This window comes from Pseudophryne corroboree, chromosome 8 (assembly GCF_028390025.1).
Source record: "Pseudophryne corroboree isolate aPseCor3 chromosome 8, aPseCor3.hap2, whole genome shotgun sequence".
Lineage (NCBI taxonomy): Eukaryota > Metazoa > Chordata > Amphibia > Anura > Myobatrachidae > Pseudophryne > Pseudophryne corroboree.
In genome coordinates, this window is record NC_086451.1 from 57,352,677 (window position 1) to 57,371,900 (window position 19,224).

Here is a 19,224-nt window from a genome sequence, read left to right on the forward strand (position 1 = left end):
GAGAACGGATTATAAATAAAACTGGTGGTCACTGGTCACTATCAGCAAAACTCTGCACTGTACACTACTGAGTACTCCTAATGCTCCCCAAAATTAGTAAATCAAGTGTCTCTCTAATCTATTCTAAACGGAGAGGACGCCAGCCACGTCCTCTCCCTATCAATCTCAATGCACGTGTGAAAATGGCGGCGACGCGCGGCTCCTTATATAGAATCCGAGTCTCGCGATAGAATCCGAGCCTCGCGAGAATCCGACAGCGTCATGATGACGTTCGGGCGCGCTCGGGTTAACCGAGCAAGGCGGGAAGATCCGAGTCGCTCGGACCCGTGAAAAAAAACATGAAGTTCTGGCGGGTTCGGATTCAGAGAAACCGAACCCGCTCATCTCTAGTATTTGCTTTGTTTTTTAACAATTAAACTGGTGTTAAAACTTTATTACACTATTTCGGCTACCTTCTTTCTTTTCATTGGTGATCATTGAGCATTAGAAGTACCATGAGGTTCTGGAGCTGAAGGGAGAAATCTATCCAGTTCGGGAATTCCCATTTTGAGAGCGTGCAGTTTAATTAAGTGGTTAACTCCACTCATGATAGTACTTGCGTTTTTCTAAGGGTGTTATTGAACTGGTGGAGGTTTTCATTTGAAGGATCCTAATATACTGCACTAGTAGGCGCTGTTTTCACCTTCTTTCTAGATCCATCAAAACAGACCGACTGAACACCGGTCACCTGGATTACGGCTGCCACCCTGTCAGAGGGAGTGTGGATTGGAGACAGAGAAATTGGACATACCACTGTCTCTGGACTAAGACTCTCTTTATTTTCACTCATTTGGTGTAGCGCTAAGTACCACTTTTCCACCGATATATATATATATATATACACACACACACACACAGTCACACACACACACACACACACACACACACAGTGGTCGAGGTGGAAATTTTGAAGTGGGGGTATGTAAAAAGGTTAGGGCTAGTGCGCACCGAAGGCGCACATAAAAAATATGGGGCATGGCTTCATGGGGAAGGGGTGTAGCCACAGAATAGTACCAATTCACATTACACGGCACAGTAGTGTTCATCAGTCATATTACACCACACATTAGTCCCCCGAATACACATTATGCCAGGTAGAACCCCTATACAACACAGGAAAAAAAAAACACAGGAAAAAAGAAACTGATTCATGCCCTTTACATTATTTGTAATTTTTGCTCCCAATAGTAATGCCCCTTACACATTATGCCACACACCGTAATGCCCATTACACATTATTCCACACTGTAATGCCCATTCCTCCTAATTCCACACACCGTAATGCTGATTCCACATTATTCCACACACCATAAAACCTATTCAACATTATGCCACACGCAGTAATGCCCATTCCACATTATTCCACTCACCGTAACGCCCATTCCACATTTTTACACACACCGTAATGCCCATTCCACACTATGCCACACACTGTAATGCCTATTACAAATTATGCCACATACAGTTATGCCCGACACCATTTTATGCTCCACACACAATAATGTCCCATACAAATTATGCCCACAGTAAGGCCTCTAATTATTTTTAGATTACCTGCTCGTTGCCAGGGGTCTCATGCTCGTTGCCAGGTGTCTCATGCTCGTTGCCAATGGTTACATGCCCTAGGTTCTATGCCCTTTGCCAGCGGTTTCATGCTAGTTGCCAGGGGTCTCATGCTCGTTGCCAATGGTTTCATGCCCTGGGTTCCATGCTCGTTGCCAGGAGTCTAATGCTCATTGTTTATGGTTTCATGCCCTGGGTTCTATGCCCGTTGCCAGCAGTTTCATGCTAGTTGCCATCTGTTTCATGCTCAATATCAGGGATTTCATGTTCTGGTTTCCATGCAGGGAGCCCCAGCAGCACAAGGCAGTACTACCCAGTGTTAACCCCTGGTGCGCTGCACCGGGGGAACTGGGGGGCGTGAGAAGCTGCTGCAGAAAGCACACAAGGCGGCAGGACAGGCTGTTAACCCCCGATGATATATATATATTTATACTGATATATATACATATTTGAACCTGCATATTCTACAGAACTATTTGTAATAATTTTAGGACAGCTGGAACTGAATTACCGCACATGACAATTAGTCAGCACTATTTAGTAGCAGTTCAGCAATTTAATTCTCTCTTATCTGTACCCAGAATCCTTTGCATCTCGTGTTCTGGCCAGATGCCAAGAGAGACACAACGTGTCTCTCTCTCTCTCTCTCTCTCTCTCTCTCTCTCTCTCTCTCCCTCTCCTCTCTCTCTCTCCCTGCTCTCCCTCTTTTTCTCCCTTCTCCAGGTTAGGAAGACCTATCACAGGCCCAGGAGCCTGAGGGTTACCTTGTGATGAGGACAGCCCAGGGAGGGAGCAGGTTAGCAGCCTGGAAAGTGTTGGGCTACACAAGGGGAGGAGACTCCAGCATAGCTGCAGCAGTACTGTCAGTAAAAGCAGGAAGACATACACACACATTTTTGTAATTATACAGTATGTATATATATAGAAATACAGAGCAAGTGTATTTCCTGTCTTCTGATTACTGACACAAGTGGCTGCAAATATGTCTGCACTGACACTTCCCTCTTACAAGGTGGATGACCCCACAGCCGGCCAGACGTAAGTGAAGGACATAACAGGCTATTATTACAGAACTATAACACATGACTAACTCTCTTTCTCTTCAGGTTTACACGGTAGTTGCAGCGCTTCTTGTAGCTCAGTAGATAATGCATGCATTTAACACCTCCCTTTCTTATACTGAATAATTAATAATTAGTTTTTTTTCCGGAATGTAAGCTCAGTGTAATGAGATGCAGCACATGAAAGTGGTATCGTAGCACCTTCCTATGAGTCTGTTCATAATGTTAGACTTAAAAAATAATAGGACTGCCCTTGGGCAAGTAAAAAACTTGTGCTGACCTTTTTTTGTGTCGAACATTTCCATGTAGACCTTTTTGACCCTGTCGATCCTTATGGGGATGACCTAATGACTGTCTGCCTAATTACTGTAGATCTTCTATACGGCACCCGTCACTCGGGTACCCCAGTTTTACTTTTAGAAAATAAGTGTGCAAAGTTTGCTGCATCTTTGTGTAAGTTTGTCTATTCATTTGTTCACAGTATTTGACTCCTATTCAATTCTCGGTGAAATGCGGCTTCACTCACTGCATCACTGTAAAGAACCCTAAAATAGTTAAGTCTGGATTCAATAAGCCGCGGTTAATTACCGCAGGTTAATTAATCCTGCGGGGCTATTCAGTTAGACTTACAATCAGACTGCTGGCTGCAGTTAATGCGGATTTCTGTTCGAATCTGAGGAGAATCGAGCAGAAATCCGCATTGACTGCCCTGATCATGAGTGCAGCACACCTGTTAACCCACAGGTTTGGGAATTTATTGCGAATTCTATGGGTTAAAGCTCGGTATCGGGTAATTTCCCACGCAAAGAAGAGGGGCTGTAATTCAATAGCCCAGGGCGTTAAAGCCTGAGGCCACCACCCTTTTCCCCTTGCTGTAAATTACTGCGGCTAATTGAATACGGCCTTTTCCTGAGCACCTCCAGCGTGTAGTGGTTGTGTAGTGCAGCCATTCTGACCATTCCAGCAGCACTTTGTGGCTAACACCAGAAATGTGACTGCCTGTCCATAACAAAAAAAGTTACAGAACAGTAAAAAATTATAAAAAAAGAAGTGTTTTTGTCCAAAGAATGGCTCTAGTTTAATTTTGGGGTGCATAAAAATGCCTATAATTTAGGGGTTTATGTGCTAAGCCCTGGAGTGTGATAAAGTGGAGAGAGATAAAGTACTAGCCAATCAGCCCCTAACTGCTATTTTATAGTCTGTGTTTGACAAATGACATTAACTGGTTGGTTGGTACTTTATCTCTCTCCACTTTATCACACTCCAAGGCTTAGTAAATAGACCCCTTCATTTTTGTGTAATTTGAAGCCATTTAAATATTTGTTTTTGTTTTTTTTGTGTTAAATACATCTGTTATTAAGGGGGCGTGGCCACGGCGCTGAGCGGGTAGGAAGCAGACTGGTGGAGCTCCACGGACGGATAAATCCTGCATCCATCCTGGGGCCCCTTCTGCGGCTCAGACCTGGCCAGTATAGAGCGCTGTCTGTCTGGCGGCTGCGGGCATCGTTTGCGGCCGTGTTCCGGAGCTCCCAGCCTGTACCAGCGGCCGCCCGACTCCTGGGCCTAGGCCGCCAGAGGATCCCCGGACTAAATTTATAACACATAGCCGCGGGCGCGCGCACGCGCACGGACCAGCGGCGATCGCCGAGATTTGGCTTACCCGGTGCCTGGAGTGAGCGGTGCCCCCTCGCCTGTGTCCCCTGGCTGATTCTCCCGACCACCTCTGCCTCCTGGAGCCTGGAACCGAGCTCCTTGTGCAGGGAGGGGAGAGACTGCATGATCCGGCGGCCATCTTGGCTGCAGCTTTGCTGTATATCCTGCCTGTGTGACTCTCTGCATCTGTGGGAACTGCGGGGCTGGGGGAGCTGCTCTGGACACGGACTGTCCTGTCCCCGTGGAACACTACACAGCATACAATATCATATTGCCCCAGGCCCCCTTGGGCCCCCACCTCCATTGTGCTCTCCTGCTGGATGCCCTGAAGTGCTGCTGACATTGTACCTCCTCTCCTCTGCTGTGCTTTCTGACACTGAATACAGGGACCCTGAGCGCTCCCTAAGCCTTGCTATCATGGTGAAGGGTGGCCAGAGTGCGGCGGGTAAATTGGAGAAGTATGCCCGTCAACCGGCTGCTCAGCCGACTCCCCCGGCTGAGGCCGACTCGGGCGCGGACGCGCAGCCACCTCCTCCTTCCATTCAGCAGGTCCTGGAGGCCATAGCGGCCAGTGAACAGCGTCTATCGGACAAAATGGAGAAGGTGCAGTGTGACCTATCCCTGTTGCGCCAGGATGTTCAGCGGGTACGAGAGAGAGTGGGAGAAACGGAGACGCGAGTCTCTAATTTGGAAGACCTCAGCGCCCCCCTCCAGCGGTCTGTTTCTGCGGTCACACAGCAAGTCTCTACACTGCAAACTAAACTCCTGGATATGGAGGGACGACTTCGCAGAAACAACGTAAGATTCGTGGGCTTACCTGAGAAGGAGGAAGGGGCACATCCTGAGGACTTCCTGGAATCCTGGTTGACAGAAGCATATGGTGCTGAGTCCTTTACATCCCAGTTTGCAGTGGAGCGGGCACATCGGGTACCGTTCCGGCCTCTGCCCCCGGGTGCCCCGCCGCGGACATTTATAGCCAAGTTCTTACATTACAAAGACCGAGACTCTGTTCTGCGCCTGGGTCGCACGAAGGGCCCTTTGATTCGAAATGGTGTCCGGGTGTCAGCATTTCCGGATTTCGCTGCGGATGTCCAAAAAGATCGGGCCCAGTTTCTGCCTGTCAAGCGGCGACTTCGCGACTTGAATCTCCCCTATTCAATGCTGTTCCCTTCCCGGCTGCGTGTGGTGGCGGACGGGGAAACCAAGTTCTTCAACACTCCGAGGGAGGCGGCGGCCTGGCTGGACAGATACGCTCCGGGTGCCCGCCAGCTGGCTCCGGACTGACGCCCAGCTACCTTTCTCCATGGGCCATCTATACGCAAGTATACGTCCGGGGAGTCTCCCCTGGTCATGGTTGTTCTGGACATTGTTGAGCAGTGACTTTACATACAGTATTAAGGGTTTCTTTCCCTTTGGGTCTGTTCGCTGCGTATAGCACTGTCGTAGGCTTTTTTGGAATACCAGGGTGGTGGTTTGTTAGGGATATGTGTATGCCACAGTTCGGGGAGGTATACGGGGAGGGGGGATGTTGTGGGGATGCTGTTTATTTTTCTGGCATGTTTTTGTTTCTGTTTTGTATTGGTTTCTGTTTCCCATATGGTGGCCTATTCTTATGCGAGGTGAGGTTGTGCTATTTCAGGGGTTGTGGGTTGCGGGCTAGCACTTTGCAGGGACGGGCGGGGGCCCAGACTATGCTGTTGCTTGGGCTTTCACAGAGCGCTGCGTCTCGGAATATACATAGTGTCACATGTCTGCTTTAAAGATTTTGGCTTGGAACGTCCGGGGCATTAATAACAAAGTAAAGCGGTCCCTGGTATTCAAAATGATTAAGAAATATGGACCGGACGTCATCTGTTTGAGTGAAACTCATTTGGAGGGAAATAGGCTATTGTCACTCCGTAGGCCTTGGGTGGGCTGGGCGTATCATTCCTCGCACTCCTCCTCTTCCAGGGGAGTGTCGGTAATGATACGGAGAACCGTACAGTTTGAATTAATCACGGTAAATACTGATCCATATGGCAGGTTTGTGTTTATGGAATGTAAGCTGAACTCCCGTGCTTTGTTCATTTTGTCTGTCTACATCCCCCCCCCATTTTCATATGATGTCCTGCAGAAAGCTGCATCGTTTATTGCTTCGTCCCCCCAAACTCCTGTTATATGTCTAGGGGATTTTAACAACGTGCTGGATGTCTCCCTGGATAGATGGAGGTCCACTCGAGATATGGGGGCGGAAGGTGGCCAGTCGACTTCTCCCTCTAAGTTCGCGGATGTTATAGATAGTATGCAGTGGGTGGATGCTTGGAGGGTTCGGCACCCTACACTTAGACAGTACTCATGCTTCTCTGGAACGCATGGTACATTTTCCAGAATCGACCTGGCCCTGGTCTCGCCCGAGCTTCTACCTAGTGTAACGGATGTTCATTATGAGGTGCGGGGGGTGTCTGATCACTCGCCCCTGTTGTTGTCTCTTGATGTGGAGTGCCGGAGGGGACAGTCTTACTGGAGGTTGCATCCATCCTGGTTGATTCAGTTAGGAGAATGCCCGAAGTTACAGTCCAGGTGGGAGGGCTTTTTTTGCGGATAATATGGGCTCAGCCCCGGTACATGTTGTATGGGACACATTTAAGGCATATATGCGCGGTACGCTGATCGGTAAGATCGCTACCCGCAAGTTAGAGTACAGAGCGACGGAGCGACGGCTAGAGTATGACTATAGGGATTTAGAAACTAGATATTTGGCGGAGGGTACCTCTGCACTAAAAGTACGGTGGTTGTTAGCTAAGGAGGCTTGCCTGGCTTGCCTCGCAGACAAAAATGCACGATCCCTTTTGTTCAGGGCAACCAATCTATACATGCAGGCGGACAGGCCAGGTAGTCTATTAGCTCATTTGGTGCACTATGACTGCCCTGGGAATACGATAGTGCAGATGTCTGGCCCCGATGGCTCCATTGTGAGCAATACCCCTGATATGATACAGCTGTTCCTATCGTACTTTAGGGAGATCTACGGCTCCCAGATGTCGTGCTCCGAGGGGGACTTAGATCTATATTTGTCTAATATACCCCTTTCAAAGCTTCCCCCTGAGGCTAGGGACTCTCTGGACGCGCCCTTGACTTTAGAAGAAGTGACTGCGGCGATAGGAATGTGCCCTGGTGGTAAGTCTCCGGGAAGTGATGGTATTCCCACCGAGCTGTACAAACAGTATGTGCAGTTCTTCGGCCCAAAACTGCTTGAGATGTACACGGATATATTTGCCTCCAACCGACTTCCTCCCTCAATGTCCGAGGCCGTTATTATAGTGTTGCCAAAGCCCGGCAAGGACCCAGAACTGAAGGAGTCTTATAGACCAATCTCCCTTATCCCTACCGATGCCAAGATCCTGGCAAAAATCCTTGCGGTTCGGCTCAACCTGGTAATCCAAACGGTAATATATCGGGATCAATCTGGCTTCATGCCGGGGAAATCCACGTCCATCAATCTGCGCAGGCTTTATACAGTATTACAGGCTCCACATGATTTCCCCTCGGACGCGGTTGTGGTTTCGCTGGATGCGGCTAAGGCCTTCGACAGTGTTGAATGGTCCTACCTGTGGGGAGTCATAAAATATATGGGCTTTGGCCCTAATTTCATACAATGGATCAAACTACTCTATCAGAATCCACGTGCCAGGATCTCGGTCAACGGCTATATATCCTCCTCCTTCACCTTGACTAGGGGCACCAGACAGGGATGCCCCCTCTCCCCCGCCTTGTTTGCCATAGCCATCGAACCCTTGGCTTGTCTGGTAAGGTCGCACTCGGACATTGGGGGAGTCGTTACGGGCCCCTGCACTGATAAAATAGCCCTTTATGCGGATGACCTGTTGCTGTTCTTACATGACTATGCCGTGGATATGCCTGTGGTGCTGCAGGTCATAGAGACCTTTGGCGGCTTCTCAGGTCTCCGTATAAACTGGTCCAAATCATTTATAATGCCCATCATGGGTTCTCCTCCCCAGGTGCCGAAGATACCCCTGCCGCTGTGCTGGACGGGCCAGTTTAAATACCTGGGGATCCAGGTTACTAACGACCCCTCAGATTTTATACCCTTGAACCTTGACCCGCTTATACACATGATTGTACGTAAGTCGAGGGCCTGGTGTAAACTCCCACTGACAATGATGGGTAGGGTTAGCCTTATTAAAATGATAGTTTTGCCCAAGCTACTATATGTTTTTTTCACAATCCCCTGTGTACGTCTTTCCGGCCTTCTTTAAGAAATTGAACAGTATATTGACATCACTAATATGGGCCAATAAAAGGCCTAGAATAAAGCTGACTACCCTTACTAGACAAAAGGCTGACGGGGGATTGGCCTTGCCTCACTTCCAGCTGTACTACTATGCGGCCCAGCTCGCTCACATTGGCAGTTGGTTGCGGGGTGGAGAGGAGGCTGATTTATGTCGGGCGTTTTTAAGGTGCTATTACCCGGACCTTTCCCCGGCGCAGATTCTTGTGGGAGGGAGCGCTTCACGGCTGTCCCCTCCTATTATTTATCAGGCCATGAAGATTTGGCTGGCCTTGTCAGGTATGTTTGGATATGATGGTATGGACCCGGATACTCCTCTCTGGCACTCCACATCGCTTCGTGAGCTGGGGTCCTTGGAGGGTACGGGGGTGTGGGCCCCATACTCGGTGACTTCCATATCCCAGCTGTATAGCGGCGGGGCTCTGAAATCCTTTCAGCACTTGAAAGAGGAGTTTGGTCTCCCGAACTCTTACTTTTACAGATATCTACAGCTCCGGCACGCCTTACAATCACAGTTCGGGGATTCACCCCCAGCGCTCCTCCCCTTCCCCATCAAAACCTTTTTACGTGCATTGGGTCGGGTCAAGGTGATCTCCTTCACCTACTCGTACCTTCTTGCAACAATACATGCAGACCCGCTCTCGATTCTTCGGGAGCGCTGGGAGCATGACTTAGGCCCTATAGATGTAGAGGAGTGGGGGGTTGCGCTAGGAAACTCGAGCCAGGTCACCAAATCGCTGCGGTTCCAACAATTTCAACTCTTTGTACTACACAGATCGTATATGACACCGAGCAGGTTGGCCAGGTTCGGGGCCGGTGGCGCTGCCGCCTGTCCTAAATGTGGGACTTCTGGCGGATCATTCTTGCATCTAGTGTGGGAGTGTCCATCCTTACAGGTGTTTTGGGCTGGGGTCGGGTCGATTCTGGAACATACAGGGGTACTGAGAGTCATGCTGACTCCGGGATTCTGCATTTTGGGGGTGGGAGGGCATGATTCTGGGCTTCGGTGGGAGGGACTGTATGCTCGTAGCATTTGCGCCCTTGCTAAGGTATGCATAGCGCAGACATGGATGGCCCCACATTCTCCTACGATGTCTGCATTTAAAGTCTTGGTGAATGACACCGTACTGAAAGATCAGTATGTCTATATGAAAAATAATGCTCTCTCTAAATACGGGAAAATATGGCCCTTCTGGATCAACTCTATATACTCCTCCCCTGCTCTCAAGCTTTGAGACTCTGTGTACCTTCATGAGGGCCTGGCTATGTGGGACATGTGTAAATGGCCTGGGCCCCCTCCCCTCGTATTGATATGTACATTATGCGGATTATGTACCTCGCCTCGCGTGACTATGAGACTACAGGCTTGATGGAATTGATTTGTTTATTCTGCTTATGTTTTTGTTGTTGTTATTATTATTATTTAGTTTGTTTTTATTTTTATTTTTTTTGTTAATTACTGATATTTTTTAGGCACCCTTGGTCGGTGTGCTAGGTCATGTTTGGCCTTATAGTTGGGGGGTTAATTGAGTTAGAATGGGGGGAAATTTGAAAACGTTTAACGAATGTATAGATATTTACCTTCAGACTTCAGAAAAAAATGTTTTTTGTGGGTCGTTATTGCGATAGCCATATGTATGCCGGTCAAGTTTAACCCTATGTGTATATGGTATGGCGTGGCTAAGTACAGTTGTATATGTAATATAATGTCACCCGGATATCCCGGTATACACTGAAATTAGAGATGAGCGGGTTCGGTTTCTCTGAATCCGAACCCGCCAGAACTTCATGTTTTTTTTCACGGGTCCGAGCGACTCGGATCTTCCCGCCTTGCTCGGTTAACCCGAGCGCGCCCGAACGTCATCATGACGCTGTCGGATTCTCGCGAGGCTCGGATTCTATCGCGAGACTCGGATTCTATATAAGGAGCCGCGCGTCGCCGCCATTTTCACACGTGCATTGAGATTGATAGGGAGAGGACGTGGCTGGCGTCCTCTCCGTTTAGAATAGATTAGAGAGACACTTGATTTACTAATTTTGGGGAGCATTAGGAGTACTCAGTACAGTGCAGAGTTTTGCTGATAGTGACCAGTGACCACCAGTTTTATTTATAATCCGTTCTCTGCCTGAAAAAAGCGATACACAGCACACAGTGACTCAGTCACATACCATATCTGTGTGCACTGCTCAGGCTCAGGCCAGTGTGCTGCATCATCTATTATCTATATATAATATTATATATATCTGTCTGACTGCTCAGCTCACACAGCTTATAATTGTGGGGGAGACTGGGGAGCACTACTGCAGTGCCAGTTATAGGTTATAGCAGGAGCCAGGAGTACATAATATATTATATAGTGAGTGACCACCAGACACACAGTGCAGTTTATTTAATATATCCGTTCTCTGCCTGAAAAAAGTGATACACACAGTGACTCAGTCAGTCACATACCATATCTGTGTGCACTGCTCAGGCTCAGGCCAGTGTGCTGCATCATCTATATATATTATATATCTGTCTGACTGCTCAGCTCACACAGCTTATAATTGTGGGGGAGACTGGGGAGCACTACTGCAGTGCCAGTTATAGGTTATAGCAGGAGCCAGGAGTACATAATATTATATTAAAATTAAACAGTGCACACTTTTGCTGCAGGAGTGCCACTGCCAGTGTGACTAGTGACCAGTGACCTGACCACCAGTATATATAATATTAGTAGTATACTATCTCTTTATCAACCAGTCTATATTAGCAGCAGACACAGTACAGTGCGGTAGTTCACGGCTGTGGCTACCTCTGTGTCGGCTCTCGGCAGCCCGTCCATAATTGTATATACCACCTAACCGTGGTTTTTTTTTCTTTCTTTATACATACATACTAGTTACGAGTATACTATCTCTTTATCAACCAGTCTATATATTAGCAGCAGACACAGTACAGTGCGGTAGTTCACGGCTGTGGCTACCTCTGTGTCGGCACTCGGCAGCCCGTCCATAATTGTATATACCACCTAACCGTGGTTTTTTTTTCTTTCTTTATACATACATACTAGTTACGAGTATACTATCTCTTTATCAACCAGTCTATATATTAGCAGCAGACACAGTACAGTGCGGTAGTTCACGGCTGTGGCTACCTCTGTGTCGGCACTCGGCAGCCCGTCCATAATTGTATATACCACCTAACCGTGGTTTTTTTTTCTTTCTTTATACATACATACTAGTTACGAGTATACTATCTCTTTATCAACCAGTCTATATATTAGCAGCAGACACAGTACAGTGCGGTAGTTCACGGCTGTGGCTACCTCTGTGTCGGCACTCGGCAGCCCGTCCATAATTGTATATACCACCTAACCGTGGTTTTTTTTTCTTTCTTTATACATACATACTAGTTACGAGTATACTATCTCTTTATCAACCAGTCTATATATTAGCAGCAGACACAGTACAGTGCGGTAGTTCACGGCTGTGGCTACCTCTGTGTCGGCACTCGGCAGCCCGTCCATAATTGTATATACCACCTAACCGTGGTTTTTTTTTCTTTCTTTATACATACATACTAGTTACGAGTATACTATCTCTTTATCAACCAGTCTATATATTAGCAGCAGACACAGTACAGTGCGGTAGTTCACGGCTGTGGCTACCTCTGTGTCGGCACTCGGCAGCCCGTCCATAATTGTATATACCACCTAACCGTGGTTTTTTTTTCTTTCTTTATACATACATACTAGTTACGAGTATACTATCTCTTTATCAACCAGTCTATATATTAGCAGCAGACACAGTACAGTGCGGTAGTTCACGGCTGTGGCTACCTCTGTGTCGGCACTCGGCAGCCCGTCCATAATTGTATATACCACCTAACCGTGGTTTTTTTTTCTTTCTTTATACATACATACTAGTTACGAGTATACTATCTCTTTATCAACCAGTCTATATATTAGCAGCAGACACAGTACAGTGCGGTAGTTCACGGCTGTGGCTACCTCTGTGTCGGCACTCGGCAGCCCGTCCATAATTGTATATACCACCTAACCGTGGTTTTTTTTTCTTTCTTTATACATACATACTAGTTACGAGTATACTATCTCTTTATCAACCAGTCTATATATTAGCAGCAGACACAGTACAGTGCGGTAGTTCACGGCTGTGGCTACCTCTGTGTCGGCACTCGGCAGCCCGTCCATAATTGTATATACCACCTAACCGTGGTTTTTTTTTCTTTCTTTATACATACATACTAGTTACGAGTATACTATCTCTTTATCAACCAGTCTATATATTAGCAGCAGACACAGTACAGTGCGGTAGTTCACGGCTGTGGCTACCTCTGTGTCGGCACTCGGCAGCCCGTCCATAATTGTATATACCACCTAACCGTGGTTTTTTTTCCTTTCTTTATACATACATACTAGTTACGAGTATACTATCTCTTTATCAACCAGTCTATATATTAGCAGCAGACACAGTACAGTGCGGTAGTTCACGGCTGTGGCTACCTCTGTGTCGGCACTCGGCAGCCCGTCCATAATTGTATATACCACCTAACCGTGGTTTTTTTTTCTTTCTTTATACATACATACTAGTTACGAGTATACTATCTCTTTATCAACCAGTCTATATATTAGCAGCAGACACAGTACAGTGCGGTAGTTCACGGCTGTGGCTACCTCTGTGTCGGCACTCGGCAGCCCGTCCATAATTGTATATACCACCTAACCGTGGTTTTTTTTTCTTTCTTTATACATACATACTAGTTACGAGTATACTATCTCTTTATCAACCAGTCTATATATTAGCAGCAGACACAGTACAGTGCGGTAGTTCACGGCTGTGGCTACCTCTGTGTCGGCACTCGGCAGCCCGTCCATAATTGTATATACCACCTAACCGTGGTTTTTTTTTCTTTCTTTATACATACATACTAGTTACGAGTATACTATCTCTTTATCAACCAGTCTATATATTAGCAGCAGACACAGTACAGTGCGGTAGTTCACGGCTGTGGCTACCTCTGTGTCGGCACTCGGCAGCCCGTCCATAATTGTATATACCACCTAACCGTGGTTTTTTTTTCTTTCTTTATACATACATACTAGTTACGAGTATACTATCTCTTTATCAACCAGTCTATATATTAGCAGCAGACACAGTACAGTGCGGTAGTTCACGGCTGTGGCTACCTCTGTGTCGGCACTCGGCAGCCCGTCCATAATTGTATATACCACCTAACCGTGGTTTTTTTTTTTTCTTTCTTTATACATACATACTAGTTACGAGTATACTATCTCTTTATCAACCAGTCTATATATTAGCAGCAGACACAGTACAGTGCGGTAGTTCACGGCTGTGGCTACCTCTGTGTCGGCACTCGGCAGCCCGTCCATAATTGTATATACCACCTAACCGTGGTTTTTTTTTCTTTCTTTATACATACATACTAGTTACGAGTATACTATCTCTTTATCAACCAGTCTATATATTAGCAGCAGACACAGTACAGTGCGGTAGTTCACGGCTGTGGCTACCTCTGTGTCGGCACTCGGCAGCCCGTCCATAATTGTATACTAGTATCCAATCCATCCATCTCCATTGTTTACCTGAGGTGCCTTTTAGTTGTGCCTATTAAAATATGGAGAACAAAAATGTTGAGGTTCCAAAATTAGGGAAAGATCAAGATCCACTTCCACCTCGTGCTGAAGCTGCTGCCACTAGTCATGGCCGAGACGATGAAATGCCAGCAACGTCGTCTGCCAAGGCCGATGCCCAATGTCATAGTACAGAGCATGTCAAATCCAAAACACCAAATATCAGTAAAAAAAGGACTCCAAAACCTAAAATAAAATTGTCGGAGGAGAAGCGTAAACTTGCCAATATGCCATTTACCACACGGAGTGGCAAGGAACGGCTGAGGCCCTGGCCTATGTTCATGGCTAGTGGTTCAGCTTCACATGAGGATGGAAGCACTCAGCCTCTCGCTAGAAAAATGAAAAGACTCAAGCTGGCAAAAGCAGCACAGCAAAGAACTGTGCATTCTTCGAAATCCCAAATCCACAAGGAGAGTCCAATTGTGTCGGTTGCGATGCCTGACCTTCCCAACACTGGACGTGAAGAGCATGCGCCTTCCACCATTTGCACGCCCCCTGCAAGTGCTGGAAGGAGCACCCGCAGTCCAGTTCCTGATAGTCAGATTGAAGATGTCAGTGTTGAAGTACACCAGGATGAGGAGGATATGGGTGTTGCTGGCGCTGGGGAGGAAATTGACCAGGAGGATTCTGATGGTGAGGTGGTTTGTTTAAGTCAGGCACCCGGGGAGACACCTGTTGTCCGTGGGAGGAATATGGCCGTTGACATGCCAGGTGAAAATACCAAAAAAATCAGCTCTTCGGTGTGGAGGTATTTCACCAGAAATGCGGACAACAGGTGTCAAGCCGTGTGTTCCCTTTGTCAAGCTGTAATAAGTAGGGGTAAGGACGTTAACCACCTCGGAACATCCTCCCTTATACTAGAGATGAGCGGGTTCGGTTTCTCTGAATCCGAACCCGCCAGAACTTCATGTTTTTTTTCACGGGTCCGAGCGACTCGGATCTTCCCGCCTTGCTCGGTTAACCCGAGCGCGCCCGAACGTCATCATGACGCTGTCGGATTCTCGCGAGGCTCGGATTCTATCGCGAGACTCGGATTCTATATAAGGAGCCGCGCGTCGCCGCCATTTTCACACGTGCATTGAGATTGATAGGGAGAGGACGTGGCTGGCGTCCTCTCCGTTTAGAATAGATTAGAGAGACACTTGATTTACTAATTTTGGGGAGCATTAGGAGTACTCAGTACAGTGCAGAGTTTTGCTGATAGTGACCAGTGACCACCAGTTTTATTTATAATCCGTTCTCTGCCTGAAAAAAGCGATACACAGCACACAGTGACTCAGTCACATACCATATCTGTGTGCACTGCTCAGGCTCAGGCCAGTGTGCTGCATCATCTATTATCTATATATAATATTATATATATCTGTCTGACTGCTCAGCTCACACAGCTTATAATTGTGGGGGAGACTGGGGAGCACTACTGCAGTGCCAGTTATAGGTTATAGCAGGAGCCAGGAGTACATAATATATTATATAGTGAGTGACCACCAGACACACAGTGCAGTTTATTTAATATATCCGTTCTCTGCCTGAAAAAAGCGATACACACAGTGACTCAGTCAGTCACATACCATATCTGTGTGCACTGCTCAGGCTCAGGCCAGTGTGCTGCATCATCTATATATTATATATCTGTCTGACTGCTCAGCTCACACAGCTTATAATTGTGGGGGAGACTGGGGAGCACTACTGCAGTGCCAGTTATAGGTTATAGCAGGAGCCAGGAGTACATAATATTATATTAAAATTAAACAGTGCACACTTTTGCTGCAGGAGTGCCACTGCCAGTGTGACTAGTGACCAGTGACCTGACCACCAGTATATATAATATTAGTAGTATACTATCTCTTTATCAACCAGTCTATATTAGCAGCAGACACAGTACAGTGCGGTAGTTCACGGCTGTGGCTACCTCTGTGTCGGCACTCGGCAGCCCGTCCATAATTGTATATACCACCTAACCGTGGTTTTTTTTTCTTTCTTTATACATACATACTAGTTACGAGTATACTATCTCTTTATCAACCAGTCTATATATTAGCAGCAGACACAGTACAGTGCGGTAGTTCACGGCTGTGGCTACCTCTGTGTCGGCACTCGGCAGCCCGTCCATAATTGTATATACCACCTAACCGTGGTTTTTTTTTCTTTCTTTATACATACATACTAGTTACGAGTATACTATCTCTTTATCAACCAGTCTATATTAGCAGCAGACACAGTACAGTGCGGTAGTTCACGGCTGTGGCTACCTCTGTGTCGGCACTCGGCAGCCCGTCCATAATTGTATATACCACCTAACCGTGGTTTTTTTTTCTTTCTTTATACATACATACTAGTTACGAGTATACTATCTCTTTATCAACCAGTCTATATTAGCAGCAGACACAGTACAGTGCGGTAGTTCACGGCTGTGGCTACCTCTGTGTCGGCACTCGGCAGCCCGTCCATAATTGTATATACCACCTAACCGTGGTTTTTTTTCCTTTCTTTATACATACATACTAGTTACGAGTATACTATCTCTTTATCAACCAGTCTATATATTAGCAGCAGACACAGTACAGTGCGGTAGTTCACGGCTGTGGCTACCTCTGTGTCGGCACTCGGCAGCCCGTCCATAATTGTATATACCACCTAACCGTGGTTTTTTTTTCTTTCTTTATACATACATACTAGTTACGAGTATACTATCTCTTTATCAACCAGTCTATATTAGCAGCAGACACAGTACAGTGCGGTAGTTCACGGCTGTGGCTACCTCTGTGTCGGCACTCGGCAGCCCGTCCATAATTGTATATACCACCTAACCGTGGTTTTTTTTTCTTTCTTTATACATATATACTAGTTACGAGTATACTATCTCTTTATCAACCAGTCTATATATTAGCAGCAGACACAGTACAGTGCGGTAGTTCACGGCTGTGGCTACCTCTGTGTCGGCACTCGGCAGCCCGTCCATAATTGTATATACCACCTAACCGTGGTTTTTTTTTCTTTCTTTATACATACATACTAGTTACGAGTATACTATCTCTTTATCAACCAGTCTATATATTAGCAGCAGACACAGTACAGTGCGGTAGTTCACGGCTGTGGCTACCTCTGTGTCGGCACTCGGCAGCCCGTCCATAATTGTATATACCACCTAACCGTGGTTTTTTTTTCTTTCTTTATACATACATACTAGTTACGAGTATACTATCTCTTTATCAACCAGTCTATATATTAGCAGCAGACACAGTACAGTGCGGTAGTTCACGGCTGTGGCTACCTCTGTGTTGGCACTCGGCAGCCCGTCCATAATTGTATATGCCACCTAACCGTGGTTTTTTTTTCTTTCTTTATACATACATACTAGTTACGAGTATACTATCTCTTTATCAACCAGTCTATATATTAGCAGCAGACACAGTACAGTGCGGTAGTTCACGGCTGTGGCTACCTCTGTGTCGGCACTCGGCAGCCCGTCCATAATTGTATACTAGTATCCAATCCATCCATCTCCATTGTTTACCTGAGGTGCCTTTTAGTTGTGCCTATTAAAATATGGAGAACAAAAATGTTGAGGTTCCAAAATTAGGGAAAGATCAAGATCCACTTCCACCTCGTGCTGAAGCTGCTGCCACTAGTCATGGCCGAGACGATGAAATGCCAGCAACGTCGTCTGCCAAGGCCGATGCCCAATGTCATAGTACAGAGCATGTCAAATCCAAAACACCAAATATCAGTAAAAAGCCTCTTTTTTTCTTTGCGTCATGTGCTGTTTGGGGAGGGTTTTTTGGAAGGGACATCCTGCGTGACACTGCAGTGCCACTCCTAGATGGGCCCGGTGTTTGTGTCGGCCACTAGGGTCGCTAATCTTACTCACACAGCTACCTCATTGCGCCTCTTTTTTTCTTTGCGTCATGTGCTGTTTGGGGAGGGTTTTTTGGAAGGGCCATCCTGCGTGACACTGCAGTGCCACTCCTAGATGGGCCCGGTGTTTGTGTCGGCCACTAGGGTCGCTAATCTTACTCACACAGCTACCTCATTGCGCCTCTTTTTTTCTTTGCGTCATGTGCTGTTTGGGGAGGGTTTTTTGGAAGGGACATCCTGCGTGACACTGCAGTGCCACTCCTAGATGGGCCCGGTGTTTGTGTCGGCCACTAGGGTCGCTTATCTTACTCACACAGCGACCTCGGTGCAAATTTTAGGACTAAAAATAATATTGTGAGGTGTGAGGTATTCAGAATAGACTGAAAATGAGTGTAAATTATGGTTTTTGAGGTTAATAATACTTTGGGATCAAAATGACCCCCAAATTCTATGATTTAAGCTGTTTTTTAGTGTTTTTTGAAAAAAACACCCGAATCCAAAACACACCCGAATCCGACAAAAAAAATTCGGTGAGGTTTTGCCAAAACGCGTTCGAACCCAAAACACGGCCGCGGAACCGAACCCAAAACCAAAACACAAAACCCGAAAAATTTCAGGCGCTCATCTCTACCTTATACGTCACCTGCAGCGCATTCATAATAAGTCAGTGACAAGTTCAAAAACTTTGGGTGACAGCGGAAGCAGTCCACTGACCAGTAAATCCCTTCCTCTTGTAACCAAGCTCACGCAAACCACCCCACCAACTCCCTCAGTGTCAATTTCCTCCTTCCCCAGGAATGCCAATAGTCCTGCAGGCCATGTCACTGGCAATTCTGACGAGTCCTCTCCTGCCTGGGATTCCTCCGATGCATCCTTGCGTGTAACGCCTACTGCTGCTGGCGCTGCTGTTGTTGCCGCTGGGAGTCGATGGTCATCCCAGAGGGGAAGTCGTAAGCCCACTTGTACTACTTCCAGTAAGCAATTGACTGTTCAACAGTCCTTTGCGAGGAAGATGAAATATCACAGCAGTCATCCTACTGCAAAGCGGATAACTGAGTCCTTGACAACTATGTTGGTGTTAGACGTGCGTCCGGTATCCGCCGTTAGT

General features: G+C 46.8%; 1 protein-coding gene and 1 long non-coding RNA gene across 5 annotated transcripts in view; one reads left to right on the forward strand and one right to left on the reverse strand.

Annotated features, from left to right (window-relative positions):
• Nucleotides 1-2,287, reverse strand: part of LOC134948454 (uncharacterized) — a 31,065-nt gene extending 28,778 nt beyond the window's left edge. Inside the window, exon 1 of the long non-coding RNA XR_010182959.1 lies at nucleotides 1,594-2,287. This is a non-coding gene — a long non-coding RNA (uncharacterized LOC134948454). The remainder of the gene's footprint in view (nucleotides 1-1,593) is intronic.
• Nucleotides 2,288-2,458: 171 nt separating this feature from the next.
• Nucleotides 2,459-19,224, forward strand: part of TMEM268 (transmembrane protein 268) — a 99,128-nt gene continuing 82,362 nt past the window's right edge. For all 4 annotated transcript variants that reach the window (XM_063936432.1, XM_063936434.1, XM_063936435.1 and 1 more), the window contains exon 1: nucleotides 2,459-2,640. Coding sequence is in view for 1 of the 4 variants with exons in the window: in XM_063936433.1 (XP_063792503.1) it covers nucleotides 2,619-2,640 (22 nt within the window). In the remaining 3 variants the exon portion in view is untranslated. The remainder of the gene's footprint in view (nucleotides 2,641-19,224) is intronic.